Here is an 18163-nt window from a genome sequence, read left to right as displayed (position 1 = left end):
ACGTCTGTTTTCCAGATGAGAAGGGCCAAGACAACATCTGGAAGGCTGCTTTTTGGGATCTACTTTGCAGCAGTCATTGCTGAATGTCAAGTCAGGAGCCCATCTTTCCAACAGCCCATAGCTCCTGTCTAATCATTTTTAGTTAGATAATCATAGAATCACAGAATAGTTGGGTGGGAAGGGACCTTTAAAGGCCATTTAGTCCAACCTCCCCTGCTATAAGCAGGGACATCTTCAACTAGATCAGGTTGCTTCAAGCCCCATCAAACCTGACCTGGAATGTTTCCAGGGATAGGGCATTGATAAACCTCTCTGGGCAACCTGGGCCAGTGTCTCACCACCCTCAGTGTAAAAAAATTTTTCCTAATATCTAATCTTAATCTCCCCTGCCTTCTCTTCTCCAGGCTGAACCCCCCCAACTCTCCCAGCCTGTCCTCCCAGCAGAGGGGCTCCAGCCCTCCCAGCATCTCCGGGGCCTCCTCTGGCCCCGCTCCACCAGGTCCATGTCTCTCCTGTGCTGAGGCCCCCGAGCTGGAGGCAGCACTGCAGGGGGGTCTCCCCAGAGCAGAGCGCAGCAGAGGGGCACAATCCCCCCTCGCCCTGCTGGCCACGCTGCTGGGGATGCAGCCTGGGATGTGGGTGGCTTTCTGGGCTGCCAGCGCACAATGCTGGCTCGTGTCCAGCTTTTCATCCACCAACACACCCAAGTCCTTCTTGGCAGTGCTGCTCTCCATCCCTTCACCCCCCAGCCTGTATGGATAACAGGGGTTGCCCCAACCCAGGTGCAGGACCCTGTATTTGACCTTGTTGAACCTCATGAGGTTCACATGGACCCACTTCTTGACCTTTTCCAGGTTCCTCTTGATGGTGTCCCATCCCTCCGGTGTTTCAACGGCACCATTCAGCTTGGTGTTGTCTGCGAACTTGCTGAGGGTGCGCTCGATCCCACTGTCTATGTCATTGATGAAGATATTGAATAGTACTGGTCCCATTATGGACCCCTGAGGGACATCACTTGTCACTGATCTACATCCGGTCCTTTTTATTTTTGGATTCTGAAGAATCCTTGGTAATCATGTACATAGCATGAGAAAGTACATTTTTTAGCTTACTACCCTGGAAATTTACATTGCTGCCCTATAGCTCTGCTCTCCTCCTGGAAACGAGGAAATGAAGAAACAACCTGCCAGGCACACCTTGCTTTCAGTAAGGAACTGTCACCTCCACTTAGGTAGGGAAACTGAGGCACAGAGCTTCAGCAAGCTGCATGATGGTCACCAAGCGTGGCTTTCAGCCTCCCCCACTGTTGTTAAGGTGGTACAAAAAATGGTCTTCACCTGTATTGGAGGAGTCTGGGCTTTGTAGCACTAATGCTGGGATGTTCTTTGCTTTCAGAATGACCCTTTCTGGACGGCTGGGTCTCTCTCAAGGTCTGACTACTTGGAAGCTGCCAACCAGTCAGTCTGCAAGCTGGCAGATATGCTAGAGGTGATCAAGGACAACACTTCACTCATCCTGAACTTCCAGGACCTGCCACTGGCTCATCCCTACTACAGCACTTACATCAACATCACCTTGGAAACCATCCTGGCATCGGGAATTCAGCAACAGGCTGTGAGTTCTGTGGGGTTGCTGATGTTTCCAAAATCAGCCTCTTTATGGGTTCCCCAAATCCTGAAGTGTCTCATTTGATTCATTTGAACGCTTAATTTGAAATGCCACTTCATGCCAAGAAGTCATGCTGGGGAGGGCTTTGCCTCCAGGATGGTGCTCCCAGAGGCTTGAGAGTGTCTTGGACTGTGGTCATGGTAGTATAGCTAGTAGATGGAGGAACGTGATTATTCCCCTTATTCAGCAATCATGTGTTCAGTGTGGGGCTCGCCAGTACAAGACAGATGTTGATAAACAGGGGCAAGTCCTGCAGAGACCACCAAACTTGTCAAGGGGCCGAAGATACAAGTCGGGGCTGAGGGGAACTGAGTCCCTCCATCCTGAAAAAGAAAAGACTTCGGAGAAACCTAGTAGCAGCCCTCCAGTACGAGGAGGTTGTTGAGAAGTTGGACCAAAGCTCTTCCCTGAGTTGCGTGTCAGGAGGATAAGAAAGAATCGTCATAAGTTGGAACAGGAGAGGTTTTTGCTGCATATGAGGAAACCGGTTTTCCCTGTGAGGGCAGGCAAGTGTTGTGAGAGGGTCCAGGAGAGACTGAGGGATCTCTATCCTTGAAGCTTTTCAAGATGCAACTGGACAAAACCCTGAGCACCTTATTTGAAATCAGTGTTGGTCTTGGTTTGTGTTGGAGTAGAGATGTCCTGAGGTCCCTTCCCAGTGAACAATTTGGTAAGAGCTTCAAGACATGAGAGAAGAGGTTGAGACCTGGAGGTCAGTTACGAGCAGCAAAGAGCCCTTCCTCTCCTTAGAATCATAGAATAGTTTGGGTTGCATGGGACCTTTAAAGGTCATCTAGTCCAACCCCCCTTCCAACTAATGTCCTTCTGACTCTTTGGTTTTAAATAATCCTTCTCCCTGGGCTGAGCAACTGTTTCAGCCTAGAGTCAGCTTCTGCTTGGAGGAGAAATGGAAGTCCTGCAGACAAGGGATTTTCAGTAAAAGGAGGTCTATGTACCTCTAGGTCTATGTGTATGCAGAGATCTCTTCCAGACTTCCATTTCTGCCCCAGAATTGTCTTTGCTGGGCTATGGCAAGCATTTTAATTTCCAGCTCTGTGCTGTTGCAATCATAGAATAGAATAATAGAATCATTTTGCTTGGAAGAGACCTTTAAGACCATCATAATCCAACTGTTAAGTAGCACTGCCAACTTACTAAACCATGCCCCTCAGCACTACATCTACACGTCTTTTAAATATCTCCCAGCCAGCCTTGTTAGCTGTGTTATCTCTGACCACGAGGTATAGATTTTCACTCAGCCCATCAGGAACTCCCTCTCATACAGTCATCTCTTCTGGAGGGATGGTACAACTTCCCATGTGTCAGCAGGACACCCAGACCTGAGGACTCTAGGTGTGTTTTGGAAAACCTCTTTGTCACCTGTCTCGGGAAGGAAATCTGTTCCTTTCACTCATCCTGAGCTCTCCCTTGAATATGGAGTGGTTGAAAGTAGCGTAGTGAGGCTGACAAGTGGAATGACTACATCACTCACAGCTTGGATACATCATCTGTACCAATTAGGTGCGTCTGCATGCACAGACAAGTTCATCACTGACTTGTACAGTGATGGACCCAGGAGGAGCTATTTTTAGCTTCCGTCTGTCTTTCTAATGACAGACACTGCCACCCAATTTCCAATTAACTATGTGGCTGCAGAGACAGTGTTATCCGTGACCCTTTGCCAGCTTGGCTATATCCAAGGGAGGACCATACTCTTTTCTCCTTGGATATTGGAATGGAGAACAGGAGAAAAAAATAGTCGAAACATAGATGTGGGGTTGTGAAGTGATATTTCTCACCCAGGTTTTATGGTTCCCTATTGACAATGCATATGTCTGCCTCCGTGCTGCTCTGATAGTTTGGTAGATGACTGTCACGGAGTTATTAAAAGCGGGTTAAAGCAAGGCAATGCCCGGTGGTGCTGTTGAGATCATCTGCATGGCCCAAGCCATGAAGCTGCCCAGCTCAGTTCCTGCATCCACTTTACATCTGGCAGCTGAGCGTGTTTAACAGTGATTAATTTGACACGCTTTCAAAGCATGGTATGAACTTAGAGAAATCCTTGCCCTGCACTAGAGTAGATGTAGCCCTGATAAAAGAGGGTGAATAAAACCTCTCTTAGACATGGGGTCATAGGAAACTTCTCTTGTAGGTCCTGTCTGCGCTGTCAATTTTAGCCTCATGGCCTTAGTTCTCTCTGTGCCATGAATTGGGCAGGGAGGACAGGTTTTCAAGGATGTACCATGTCTCTTCTCATGAGCCCTTGGCCTAATCCCTTTGTATCTCCACCTTTTTCACCCCTAAGATGTTGTGCGTTACAGCCCTCTGGGCTCGCGGACAACCCTGAAATGCGTTTGAATAGAGAGGTGGGAGACTAAACATCTCCTAGATAATTTGTATGACAAACGAGGCAGCCTCTCGTGTGATTTTTGCTTCTGGCTTGGTGTAAACTGGCTGTCTTGTGTCACCAGCTTTGTGAATCGCCTTTGCCATAGCCACCCTCTGTCTCGCTCCCTCCGCAGGTGATGTGGCTGCCGGACGCGGAGAGGCAGCTGGTCAGACAGATTGCGCCGGGTTTCCAGCAGACTTCTGGCCTCAAGCTGGACGCAGAGCGCATGAGGGAGAAGGGCATCGTGAAGCTCAACCTGCGTTACACCAAGGTCACGAACGAGGATATCAGGTACGGCCCTCAGTTTGGACACTGCGTGATAGCCCATGTGCTCCACGGTGGGTGCATCCCTTGCCCAACAGCATATTTTCTGATCGTTCCAGGCTGTCCTATCTGCGTAGAGGTATCTTTTCAGATGGATTTGCTCTTGAAAGCTTGAGCTGTGCAAGCTTCTCCTTGCCCATCACCCAGAATCCAGGCTGTTCCCGGGAGCGAACAGCTGACTCTAACTCTACATGTTAATTCGGTATATGATGATCCTCTTTGAAACAGAAATACATGAATTGTCTGATTCTTATTACACCGTCAGCTCTCGATGAAGTGAAGGCTTTTCACACCGAGTACCATTTCATCCTCATTAGCAGCTGCCCTTCGCTTCTGTTCGTCTGCTCCAGAGTTGCTACCGCAGAATTTTGATTAGCCCAAAGTCTGGATGTGCTTTCAGAAATTTCTCTTTGCAGAGAATTCCCTCATTTCGTTACTGTCCTTTGTCAGCTATTTAGACTGGTCAGGTCTCCTCTTTAATGAGATTGGCACAGCGTGGGATTCCTCTCCTGCCTGAGCCTGTGTTTGAACCGCGCAGTGTGTTAGCTCTCAGCTTTGCGCCCTTCTCGGAAAGGGCAGATTGTCTCCAGTACAGCTTCTCTATTTTACTTTTTTTTTTAAGAGTTTGACTTTTTTCTCAAAAGAAATACTTGAAAATGAAACAGGTTTGCAGAAGAAAAGTATCTTCAAAGGGTCTGTCTTGCTATACGTTTGGGCTGGGAGTAGGGAAGAGCTGAGCCCACCACTGTTTGGGAGCGTGGTCCTATTTAGAAGTAATCCAGTGGTGTCTTTCCATGGCTGCCAGCAATCGGTCTAGTTGCTTGCCCTTAAAACCAAGTCTGTTCTTTACCTGCAGGATAATTCTTGCCTGTTTTTTCCCCTACCTATTTGCTCTGTCTCACAGAGAGGACCATATGCCAACTCCCTCATTTATTGCAGCTCATCAGCCCCGATCTCTCATCAATTCCACCTCAGCTTTCTCCAAAATCACACCTGCCACCTTGAGTGTTTCTTGAACCCCAAAGGCCTTGTGGTGCCCAGTCAAATGAGCCAGAGGAGGCTCAACAAGCCCTGGTATAACGCAGTTCTCTCAATCCCCCCAAAACCATCATCTGGATGTAACATTGCTGCGACCACCTCTGCCCTTGAGAACCCCTTAGCCTTTGGAGCGGCATGATCACATTGCGAGCTTTGAGACATCCACATCTTGTACAGCGGCCTTCCACCTCAAAGTGCTTTGCAGAGAATCAACTGTGAGGATTAATCTCTGTGCTGGAGATTATAGTGATGCTTCTGCTTTGTAGATAAGGAAACGGAGCAATTTATGCAAATCGTATGGGTACAGGGGGTCGGTCCACTGTCAGTGCTTGGTTTGCTGCTGCCAGCTGTTGTACCCCAGCTTGTGGTTTTAGCTTCTTGGAAAATGGCCTCAGGAGACTGGAAGCTGTAACTCTGCAACTGTCCCCAAAACAAGGGCATGAAGTTGGAAATGCAGTCTGTCAGCTTTTAATTAAGTAAATTGCCAAGGAAGTGTTGCAGGCATCTGAGCCAGATGTTAATTTTACGTCAAAATGATGAGGCGGTTGTTAGAAAAACATGCTGTGTCCATCATTCATAAGTATCTGAGATGGTCTGTGGCCTGGGCCAGATAGCATCCAAGGGGCGAAGAAAGCTTTCAAGTTCAAATTATTTGATTGCAATGCCCTTGTGTTGATCATGAAGTGACTGTGCCCCGTTTAAAAAAAAAAAAAACAAAACAAAACAAAACCAAAACAACCAAACAACAACAACAATAAAAAACAAAACCAAAAAACCACACACACAAAAAAACCCCTCAAACCAAAAACCTATTTCATGCAATTCAAACCCAGTAAATCTAGCTGCAATTACCACAATGGCTGATGGCAAGAGCTGTCCTCTTGGAGATGAGGGTCTCTTGTTTGTTGGGGGGACTTGCATCTCACCCTGTCTGTCTCCTGATAGGGACTACGCCATGGCGAACCTGAGTGTGAATCTCTACACTGTGAATGAGCCCTGGCTATACTCCATCCTGTGGTGTGCCGGCGTCCAGTCGGTCACGTCCGACAGCTCCCACGTCCTTCGCAAGGTGCCTTTTCCCATCTGGCTAATGGTAAGCATGATGCCTGGGAAGGTGCTGTGAACCCCTGGAAGGAGGGGGATGCAGTGGAGGGGTGTAAAAGTGGCTGTTGACCACTGGAACTGTAGGGCTAGTGAGTTTCTCCAGGAAGGTTTGGTTGGGTTTGTTGTGCTATAGGGCTTGAGAGTTTTCACCCCCTGTACGTCTGAGATGGCAATGGATCAAGGCTGCTCTTGCGCAATCCCTTACTTCAGGTGGCCTCGTCTCTCCCCACACAGGGTTTGGGAGCCTTGGACATTGCTTTGCATGCCTCATTTAACCCATATGATTTTTCCATTTTTCTCCAATGGAGAAATGCCTTCCCAGACCTGCTGAGCAGCTGGAGAAGCAGGCACACAGGTGAACTAACAAACCTGGCTTCTGTGTTTTGGCCAGGCTGCAAAACTAGTTTTTTTGCCTGGTTTTAGTAGCAAATGAAGACAAGTTTTACTACTGGGTACCCCATTGCTGGACAAGGAACAATCAGAGACCAAAGGTTGCTGATTGACCAGAAACTCAACATGAGCTGGCAATGTGCAGTCACAGCCCAGAAGGCCAACCGTATCCTGGGCTGCATCAAAAGAACTGTGGCCAGCAGGTCAAGGGAGGTGATTCTGCCCCACTACTCCACTCTGGTGAGACCCCACCTGGAGTACTGCATCCAGCTCTGGAGTCCCCAACATAAGAAAGACATGGACACGCTGGAGCATGTCCAGAGGAGAGCCACGAGGATGATCCGAGGGCTGGAGCACCTCTCCTATGAGGAGAGGCTGAGAGAGTTGGGGCTGTTCAGCCTGGAGAAGAGAAGGCTCCGGGGAGATCTTATTGCCGCCTTCCAGTACCTAAAGGGGGCCTACAGGAGAGCTGGGGAAGGACTTTTTACTGGGGCATGTAGTGATAGGACGAGGGGGAATGGCTTCCAATTGGAAGAGGGCAGGGTTAGATTAAACATTAGGAAGAAGTTTTTCACTCTGAGGGTGGTAAACGACTCGAACAGGTTGCCCAGAGAGGTTGTTGAGGCCCCATCCCTGGAGGTGTTCAAGGCCAGGCTGGATGGGGCCTTGGGCAACCTGGTCTAGTGGGAGGTGTCCCTGCCCATGGCAGGGGGGGTGGAACTTGATGATCTTTAAGGTCTTTTCCAACCTAAACCATTCTATGATTCTGTGATTCTATGAAAGGTAGCCCCCTTACCCATCATGTAGCCAGTAAACTCTCTGAAAACTCCCCAAGCACTTTGGGTCTCTGAACCAAACAGAAATATTCATATACAATATAGCTGAGATAGGAAACTGTCATCCCACAAAGCTCTGAGAAACCCTCAGCACATGGAAAGGAGGGAGAATTTAGAATTGTTCCGGTTTGTGTTTTTTCTTGATAACATCATTTTGGGTAACAGGCTAGAATTAGGAACGTGGTAAATGTTGTGATTTGTATGTTACCCCTGCAGCTCCGTGCTTTTCTTTCTGCCCTGGGTGGTAACTTTAACAATGTGTGGTCTCTGTGATTGTACAAACCAGAATGTCTAAGGTCTGGTTCTGTTTTTTGTCTTCCAGCCTCCAGACGAGTACCACCTAATCTGGATCACGTCTGATCTCATTTCATTTATCGTAATTGTAGGAGTTTTTATATTCCAGAAGTAAGTAGCATTGTTACAGCTCGACTCTCCTGTATTTGTGCCGCGTGGTTTTTTGTTCAGAGCATGGGGTGGAAATGGGACAGAGGAGCACTGTGCTCCTCAGGCACTTGGATTGCAATAGCAGGGGAAGTATTCATTAAAAATCCCTACGAAGACTGCAAATAGTAATTCCGCCTCCGAGATATGACATTGAATTGGGTGAAGTTGCTACTTTTCCAGAAGAATGAGACATCTCAAAATAGTAGAGATAGATGCCTTGCTCTGCTCATAAACGTGTGTGGAAGAGAAACTGTAAATGCTTTAGGGAAATGGATGTTGAGAAATAGATTAAAGGAAGAAGAGGAGATGTTTTGAGATTCTACCATTATAGCCTTCAAAAAGGACATATTATAGTATTCTTAAATCAGTTTATTCCTGTTTGGACGAAAAAATAGAAATATTCATAGAATCATAGAATGATTAGAGTTGGAAGGGACCTTGAAGATCGTCTCATTCCAACCTCCTGCCATGGGCAGGGACACGTCCCACCAGACCAGATTGCTCAAAGCCCCGTCCAACCTGACCTGGAACACCTCCAGGGATGGGGCAGCCAAAGCTTCTCGGGGCAATCTGTGCCAGGGGCTCATAGGTGAAGAATTTTTTCCTAATATCTAATCTAAATCGCCCTCTTTCAGTTTAAAACAGTTCCCCCTCATCCTATGGTTCCACTCCCTGATCCAGAGTCCCTCCCCAGCTCTCCTGGAGCCCCTTTAGGCACTGGAAGGGGCTCTGAGCTCTCCCCTTTTTGGCCTTCTCTTCTCCAGGCTGAACCCCCCCAACTCTCCCAGCCTGTCCTCCCAGCAGAGGGGCTCCAGCCCTCCCAGCATCTCTGGGGCCTCCTCTGGCCCCACTCCACCAGTGCTGGCCTCCACCAGCACCTCCTGTGCTGAGGCCCCCGAGCTGGAGGCAGCACTGCAGGGGGGTCTCCCCAGAGCAGAGCGCAGCAGAGGGGCACAATCCCCCCCTCGCCCTGCTGGCCACGCTGCTGGGGATGCAGCCCAGGATCACAGAATCACAGAATGGTTAGGGTTGGATGCTGGGGGCTCGCTGGGCTGCCAGCGTACATTGCCAGCTCATGTCCAGCTTTTCACCCACTGACACCCCCATGTCCTTCTCCTCAGGACTGCTCTCCATCCATTCTCCACCCAGCCTGGATTTGTGCTTGAGAGTATCCCAACCCATGTACTTGCACACATGTGATGATTTAGCAAATCGCATCAGCTGCTTAGGTGATGTATAGAGAAAGTCTCTCCATTTTCCACAGAAAAGGGAGAGGAAGGATTTGATGAGAGCACGGCAGAAGCCTCTCTGTTATCCAGGGTCCCTGAAAACAAATGTGGCGCATAAAACACAGGAGCGGAGCAAGTTAAGACACTGATAAAGCAGGAGGAGGTAAACCAACTTCCTAATGGCAGAGTTGGCCAAGCTACCATCCCCTTGATTACACTGGAGGAAACCGCAGTGTCCTCCTGGGTGATGTGCCTTTTCTCCAAGGAGGCATTTTAGCTGTCAGTGATGACAGCGTAATCACCCTCTCTGGGAAAAAGCATGAGCTCAGAGAGAGATGCGTTCCCTCCAGCGAGAAGCAGCAGCCTTCTCCTGGGAAAATCTGTCATTCTGAAATTGCAGCCCCTCTTCCCCTGGCTCTATAATCTCATCTGCTTTGGCATGCACAAACGATTGTCCTAGAGACATCAAGGGACTTACACTTTCCTTCCTTCTTGATATCCAAAATGCCTTCGTGTTAGGAGCAGCAATTTCATTCACTTCACCCTCATGAGCCAATGATTTCTGCTGTTGCCTTGTCCCAGATCACCTGCTTGCAGCAATCTCGCTCCTTCCCCAGGGTGCAGAATCACCCGGGTATTTTTGCCATGTTACAGTAGGCTATTGCTCCTGCCAGCATCTGCTTTGGATTTGACTTCAGGCCACATGTTGGGTCTGTTTATGATTACGTCTAAGTTAATGAATCGCACAGTCCCACACTGGTAGACCTGTGCCCAGCGGGTCCCCAGTTCCAGCATGGGATAATGGAGTGAGCAGCAGATTCCAAACTCTCCTCTCGGATTAGATTTCCCAACAGTTAATGAAACCACTGACTGAGATGAGATTAATTTTTTTCTAAGGCGTCTTGTGATCTGAATTGTGGCTGATTAAACCTTTCCTCCAGAAGGGCTTTGTGGCTTTGTTGCCTGGAAGCTGCCTCCGGTCCCTCAAATTTGTCAGTTGGTTTAAAGAACAGAGATGTCTCTGTTCTTTAGACCCTGTATTTCTCTGTCAGATACAGAAACACACGGAGGATCCTGGAGGCAGGGACTGACCTCTCTGAAGAGCAGAATCTGAAGGCCAAGTTGATGAGACAGTTGCAGTCTCTTGCATCATCTCCCAAAATCAGTTTTAGAGGGCTTTGCTGAATCAGACCCAGGAGACCACAGCTGAAGAAATTAAACTGCTTCAAACTGCTTGAATGGGAACGAAAGGTCCCAGAGCAGAGTGAGATGATGCATGCTTGGAGAAGTCGCAGCTTATGTGGACTTTGCAATAGTTGGACTCTTCCTCTCTGCCCTGATTGAATTTTTTCCAGTTTGGAAGAGGTTTGATGGAGTAGGGCAAGGGCAAGCAGGGTAAGGAAAGAAAGTGTTATTGCAGGATTCCTCTTCCACTCTCTGTGCAAGTGTGGTACAGGTGAGAAGAGCTGGAAACTGCCACCAGCTTTCCCCAACGTCCATCAGCCTGGAGCACTGAGCTCCCTGCCGAGCCCCTGGACCTGATGTAGAAAGGCAGTTGCTTGGTGAGGTCTTGCCAAGTAGGGTCCATCGTAGCAGGGCCAAATGTTCTCTTTCAGGTCTCTCCCTTGGGACAACTCAACCCTGAGTCAGTAGAAGGAAGAAGGAGAAACTCTAGCACCAGAAGTTGGACTTTCTGCAGCAGAGGGCTTGCTCTTCCAAGAGCTTTGTGCAGGAGAGACCCATTTCCCTGCCCTTCCAGTTTCTCCACCACATGAAAGAGTTAGTAGCAGAGTTGAGGATATATAAAAAATGAATTGCGGCAGAATTCCCCGATACAATTGATGTGATTCAGCTCTGGGAAATGGGGCTTGATATTTGGCCTTCAGTGTTGTGGTTGCTCTTTTTTGTGGTTGTGTTTCTTTTCTTTTCTTCTTCTTATTATTTTTTTTCCCCCCAAGTTCTTTTTGGGGTAAAACAGAGCTGCTTCCTTCATGCAAGGATGAGGGGGCAGGTGGGAACAGAGCCACTGCTTCGATGTGCTCGTCGTCTCTCCTACGCATGGCTTGTCTCTCCTCCGTAGCCGCGGGTAGGGATTGCTCCTGCTGTTCTGCTTCAGCCCTGGTGACAGGATCATGGCAGCCTCTCCGGAGAGGAAATACCAACTGTGATGACTTCTAACCGATCTTTTTTTGCCTCTTTGCCTTGTTTATTTTCTTACTTGCTCTGACTGTTGTGCATGTTCCTCCTCTTTCTCTCTCTGCTGCATTCTGGCATCTCACAGCTATCACATGATCAGGTAATTCTGGTGCTTTCCTCCTCTTTCTCTTTTTCATTCAACCTTCCTTTCTCTCTTTCTTTCTCCCTCTCTGCTATGGCTTCACTGCAGATGGACAGGGCAGGATGCAGTTTTTTGTGATGCTTTCAAACATCTGGCTTCACAAGGGGACAATAAGGGTCTGAACATTGCATAGTCCATAGCCATGAGCACCACGGGAGCCTGATGTTGAAGCTGGTGGATGTTTTGAAGGCAATCTGACCTTCTGTTACAATGATCCAAGTCGTTGCCTTTTAAAACAACCCTATTATGAAGTCCTGCAGTGTGTTGTAATTGGGAAATTCCCAGTGGATATAACCCTTTCTCCATGGAAATAATCCCATGCAAAAGATCCCCTTTCTTCCTGCATTCACTGGAGGTTTTTGAGACCAACCTCTTCTAAATTGGCTAATTCTAAAGAAAATATAACCTGTTCAGTTATATGAAGTAGCGCTTTTCTAGCCCTGGGAATGAATTAATAAGGTTAATAGCTGGAAAGGTTTGGATCATCAATTGGTGCACCTGGAACTTGGCATCTTTCAGGAGTCTGTTCCCAATTCCACCACTGTGAAACTGGAAATGCAGTGTGAAAATAAATAGCATTGCACCCAGGAAAAGAATGAGCCTGGGATATGCTGGATCTGAAGCTCCATCAATTGGAAACCCAGACTTCTCCTTGTATTGACTGTTTTCTCAGCAGTCGTTTTCATCCCCTTGGAGGGAAGCGCTGTTGCTTTTCTGCAGTAAAGCCTTCACCACGTCCGCACTCCGACCAAACTCCTCATGTGTTACCTTCTCCATTCCTTCCGCTGTGTGCCATGGGGTTGTATTTCTGAGGACTTGGCTACTCCCTACCTGTGCTTACCTGCCCCTCTCCCTCTGCCCACCCACCACCTTGGGGGTCAGGGTTGGGCCACCTTCAAGCATTGCCTGCTCCATGAGGTACCTTGGACTTGTGGCACTACATCCTCATGACATCTCCTCAAAAGAGGACCTGGCTGTGGGGCCGGGCTGAGCCCTTCTATGGGTTCAGGGAGGTCGATGTTTTCCCCTTCTCACCTCCCCCTTGCTCCCTGGCTCACAGATAAGGAGTATAGAGACATGGAAGATCTGGGCAGGCTTTAGTCAAGACCGGTGACAGGATGGGGACTCCGTGGTTGCAGCTGGCTTGGCTCTTTGCTCACTCCATCTTATCACCTCGGTACCAATCAACCCCCTTTTCTCCCCGCCCTGCCCCTCTCCCATCCCCTTTCCCTGCCATTTAGCATCTCCCCTCCAAACCAAGGGTCCAGTTGTGGCCCTAACATGGTGTGTGCTGTCTCTGTGTTGTTGTCCCAGTATTTTTTAGTCTGTTCCCACCCCGTGTCCGTCTGGTCCACTTTGATGCCAACCTCCCAGAACAAGACCTACCTGCTGTCTGTCTGGCCTTTTTGCACGCTGCTGTCCTAAACGTGGCCGATCACAACAGAGTCCAAGGGGGTAGGAGAGGTGCTCTTTTCTATTAAACAAGCTTTCTGGAGACCCAAAGGCTACCGAGCACAGAGGAGAGTATTTTGTATGGTGCTGAAGTTGCATTGTGATTAAATGTACTGGTGGCTCTTCTAAAAGGGTATTTCACCCTGAAAAATGGGGTTGCCCTCTCCTAGCTTGTTCAATCAGAGCAATGCACCCCTGTGAGAGGAGTCATCAACCCTTCCTGCATAATTAACCACCCTGGGTCTGGCCATAGCCACCATGCGAGATGGGGAGCAGAGAGCAGTGGTCATTCCTCCTGGGAGGAGGAGAAAAGCCCTTGGTCCCTGCACCCCTTGGAGGCTGGGCTGTCTGTACCTCAAAATAGCCCATGCCCTCCATGGGACGTCTAGGACCTATGGGCAAGAGATCATCATGCCTTTTGGCCACGCAACCCAGCCTGATGCTGAAAATGCTGATGTTGTGGGCAAAGAACAAAACTCATTGTTGTAGCAACATATTTTGGTCCTGAATACAGTTTATGGAGGGTCTTATCCCGTTAGATGCTATGCACTTCCAACCGCACTCACCTTAGTGGATTCTGCCTGTATGGGACACTAAGGCCAAAAATGGTCATCTTCCAGGTCAGAGTGGCTCAGCTTAGGTGATGATGACAGAAGAAAAATATTTTCTTATAATTCTTTAATGTGCTTTGTCTTTGCCTCCTTGTGCTTCCTCTGTGTTGCTTCTGTCCACGGGTCTGTGAGTTGTGTTGTGTTGCCGTCCCACCCCTTCTTTTCTCTGTAGCAGAACATCCGTCTTCATCCATACCCTGGTCAAAGCCTGATGGTGTGGTGTCACCCACTGGGATTTGGGAAAGGGATGGAAACCCCATGAAATCAACACCAGCTAGATTTTCCTGGAAAAGTTGCAGAAAAGTTGTGGATGATGCTTTGTCAGGCTGATGCTGTGGACCCAGGCTGGGGATGTGTGTGGAGTCCTTAAATCCTCTGCTCCGGGGGCTGGTTGGGGGTTAGAAATTTGAGGTGGCGGCTGTCACCATTTAAAAAAAAATTAAAAAATAAAAAAATAAATCACCTTCTCTTATGTGGGTGAGCCACTAGATGGTGCCAGAAGATCAGAAGGCCCATAAGCTGTCCTAAATCCCCGCTGTTTCTCCATCAAATAGCCTTACAGCATCCCTGGCTCTGGCAGGGATTTGAATGGGATTTGCTTGAAAGCCTTCGTCTGCGGTCAGGAGGTTGGAGAACTCGGTGGGGTGTGGGCTATGAAAGCCTGGGCTAAACAACATCCCTTTGCAATGGGATATTGTGTACGGCTGCTTTGTCTGTGCACACCGAGCCCTATTTTCTTCCCCTGTTGCAGGAGCAGCTCACCTTTCACTCCTGGTGCCAGCAGCTGTGCAGCTGAGGGTGCTACAGGGCTGCTCTCAGCGTGAAAAACAGCTTTATAAGCAAAATCCCCCTCGAACATGCTGTCGTTGCTCATTGCTAACATCAGTAATTTTCTTTACATGCATTCAGTAATGAGAACAAAATCTGGCTAATTTTAAGTCAAGCCAAGTTCCCAACATCAGCCTCATGTTGTTTACGTGGTGGAAACTTTTGGTGAACACCGAGTTTCATCAAGGCTTAAAAAGTGTGGGGTTTGTGTAGAAGCGTTTAAGCAAAGACCTGGCGTTTGGGGACGGAAGTGCTCTGGGAGAATTCATGTTCAGGGGAACAGTATGTGATGGAGACAGTGTCTTTGATGCATCTCAAGTTTGAGACCTAATTTCTCTTTGAGCTCTTTTCTCCCACAAGGGTTAGCATGTCATAGAGTGAGGCAAAGGTTATGGCTGCTTTACTTGGCTTGGTCTCTTGTTTTGTTTCCCCTTTTCAACCCAGAGTCAAAGTAGCCCTGCCTCCTTAGGCCAGTTGGGTAGCTGATGTGATAGAAAGGGGTATCTGCAGTCCTCGGTGAAATTAGCAGAATTAGGATGCTCAAGGTGGTTAAAGATGACCTACTTGTACGTCTGTACCCCTCTGAGATAATGTGCTCATTTCTGAACATCCTCCTACCACGCGGGGTTGCGTAGGTGCAAGGGAACAAAGGCGTGAGGGTGTCTGGGACTTGTTGGTCTCCACATTGTTGGTGGCCACTTGCCTTGAGGATGCTCCCGTGGTTGGGGAGACCAGTCCCTGATATCCCCCTCTTGTCTTGCAGGTGGCGCCTAGGAAGCATCAGGACCTACAACCCGGAGCAGATCATGCTCAGCGCTGCTGTCCGCCGGTCTAGCCGGGATGTCAAGATCATGAAGGAGAAGCTGATCTTCTCAGGTACAGATGGGGCTGGTCGGTCAGAGCCCTTTGCTCCATCCCTTGGTTATGACCCTGCTCTCTGCTGATAGAGAGGGGGGTCTTGATACGGGTGTCATCATCTGCTGGTGGGACAGGGTGGCTGGACTGACCCGGCTGCACTGAACCACTCATGGGATATGGTCATGGCTCATCCATCCCAAACTGGTGCTCGTCTGAGCACTGATTTGCTGAGAAATCCTGTGTCTAACTTCCTAAGTTGTGCCATGCAGCTCTCGTACTGTCCCACGTCATCTCCGCTCTGGATTGCCAACAGTGTGTCAAAAGCTATAAAACCCCATTAAAATAATGGTATAGATCACCACAAACAGTGGTGATGAGTTTGGGGTAGACCTGGAATTCAACGGCCCTGTGGATTGAGGAGCTCCTAATAGTCCTTGTGCTCCTCCCAGCGTTTCTTTGTGTTGAAACATCTCACCCCACCTCTAAGATCTCAGAAATGTGTATAAAGAGGGAAACATTTAGCTTTCAAAGATTAAAGTTGGTGCATGATGTTGGAAAACTCATGTTTGAAGGAATGTGAATATAAATCTCCCCTTGAGCTTTGTTTATGTTTTTTTTCCCCCCTTGTATTTAGGGGCTAGAGACCTCCAGCAGGGATCAGGGTTTATTTTACTGGGCATATACACCGCAAAACAACAACTCTTGCTTCAAAGAGCTTATTGTGTGAAATGCGGGCCTGATTCCACCCTCCAGAGGTGGTGAAGATTAGGTGTAAATCCAGGGAATCCAGAGAGGGAAAGCAGTTGGTCACAGCTGAATTAAGCCTCCCCAACATGTTCTAGGCATAAAGATGTCCTAGACATAAAATACCCTTAGAGGTAAGGGATGCAAAATAAAGTTTTCTGCTTCTGAAACAGATGTTCTTGCTTAGGGTGGGTGTTTATAATTAAAACATTGGTGGTTGCACATTTTCCCTGGTGAAACCAGTGACTATGGGAGTCTGCCCTTTTCCAGAATGGCCATTTGGGTAGAGATGAAGTTCAGGTATTTTGCACCCTTTACCCACAGGTGACTAATTCAGCCTGTGACATAGTGCCATGTGTCTGGGGGGTCCAGTTTTGCATCTGGTGGTGGCGGGGTTGTCAAGGTCTGAAATTTAGAGGCCAGTTCCTATTTGGAGGCAGATCCTGTTCAGAACTGGTTTTAAATGGGTGTAGTTACTAAACCTGGGGTGAAATCCCTGTAGGATCAGATGGGTCCCACGTGCTGGAATTGCAGGGCTGCCCAGTACCTCAGTTTCCCCATCTGCAGGGGAGCTCCTGGGACCTACATCCCTGTGACGATGTGTGTGTGTCCCCTCCCCTCTTCTCTACCCTCCCCAGAGATCAACAACGGCGTGGAGACCACAGATGAGCTGTCTCTCTGCTCCGAGAATGGCTATGCTAATGAGATGGTCACCCCCACGGATCATCGGGACACCAAGCTGAGGATGAACTGAGGGGCTCCGGTCCAACCCTGGCGCATGGCGTCCCCCGCGTTCGCTACGGCAGTGAGAGCCGTGCTCTCCTGCTTGCTGTGGGATGGGAACCTTTGAGGAACTGCTGGTCGGGCAGAGACCCCTTCCCATACCCCATTGCTGGCTGCTCCACCTCCCTGGTTGTGAGGTTGGGGGGGCTTATTTTTGTAAATATGTAGAAAATCTGAACTTTTTTGTCTCTTTTGGTTGGTTGTTGGTTTTTTTTTTTTTGAGTGTAACTTTTCCAGGGCATGAGTGGAAATACTGTGTTCATTAAATCCTCAACCTTATGGCTGAAGTTATTTGAATTTTGACGTGACAGCCTCTGTCCCCTTTGGGGTTCTGGGAAAAACACGTTGGACGTGTCTCCCCTTTCTCCCCCTTGCCCTGCTCCACTCCTTCCCTTGGTGCAGCGACTGTGTAGCTGAATGTTGTGATGTTCTCGTGAAGTGTCGTTTTTGTTAGGGTTTTGGTTTTTGTTTTGGTTTTTTTTTTGTTGTTCCCCCAGTTTTCCCCCTTTCCTGGGCAATGAAGTTTTCGCTCTAAAGCAACAGGAGGCTGTTTGGAGGAGAGAAGCTTTCCTAGGAGAGGAGATAGCACTGCTCTTTCCCACTGAAGTTCAGAGCCAGGGAAGGGGTTGCACTGGCTCGGTCACTTTGGGCACCTTCTCCCTGTCCCATCCTCCTTCCCCAAAGCCTGGTTGCTTGCAGGAGAATGGCCTTCTGGAAATGTTCTGCCACAGTCTTGAAGGCAAATCCTGAGAGTTGGCTGTAGATTGGCCTCTGTTGGTGGCACTCCTCCTTCTCCGCCCCCCCCCCCCCCCTTTTTTTTTCTTTATTTCTGTCTTCTCCCTGAGTTGGGCTCTGTTGGGAGCCTGGATGGCTTGCCAAAAGCAATGCCGTGGGCACCATCACTGCTCAGATCTGGCTAAAGTGCCTGCCACTCCAAGTGGCATTTGGAGTTGCTCCTTGCTTCCCTGTCCTTGCCACCCGTGTAGGAAGAGAAGGTGGTGGTGCAGCACGCGCTTTCCCCGCTCTGGGCCAAGGAGATGCCCATGGGTGAAGGAGTTGTAAATAGTTTAGAAGGCGAAGAAGCCCCAGAGTGTAATTTATTCCTGCAAAGAGACCTTTGCTCCTTG

The 18163-nt window shown here is 48.7% G+C and overlaps 1 protein-coding gene across 1 annotated transcript in view; it reads left to right on the top strand.

Annotated features, from left to right (window-relative positions):
- Positions 1–17113, top strand: part of GDPD5 (glycerophosphodiester phosphodiesterase domain containing 5) — a 124707-nt gene extending 107594 nt beyond the window's left edge. The window contains exons 10-15 of the mRNA XM_009890984.1: positions 1396–1614; positions 4191–4348; positions 6365–6512; positions 8072–8154; positions 15415–15527; positions 16892–17113. Of these exons, the coding sequence (XP_009889286.1) occupies positions 1396–1614; positions 4191–4348; positions 6365–6512; positions 8072–8154; positions 15415–15527; positions 16892–17007 (837 nt within the window). The 3' untranslated portion in view covers positions 17008–17113. The remainder of the gene's footprint in view (positions 1–1395; positions 1615–4190; positions 4349–6364; positions 6513–8071; positions 8155–15414; positions 15528–16891) is intronic.
- Positions 17114–18163: the final 1050 nt, after the last annotated feature.

This window comes from Charadrius vociferus, unplaced genomic scaffold (assembly GCF_000708025.1).
Source record: "Charadrius vociferus isolate BGI_N301 unplaced genomic scaffold, ASM70802v2 scaffold407, whole genome shotgun sequence".
NCBI classification, from domain to species: Eukaryota; Metazoa; Chordata; class Aves; order Charadriiformes; family Charadriidae; genus Charadrius; species Charadrius vociferus.
Note: the sequence above shows the minus strand (reverse complement) of the source record. Positions and strands in the feature narration are given on the sequence as shown.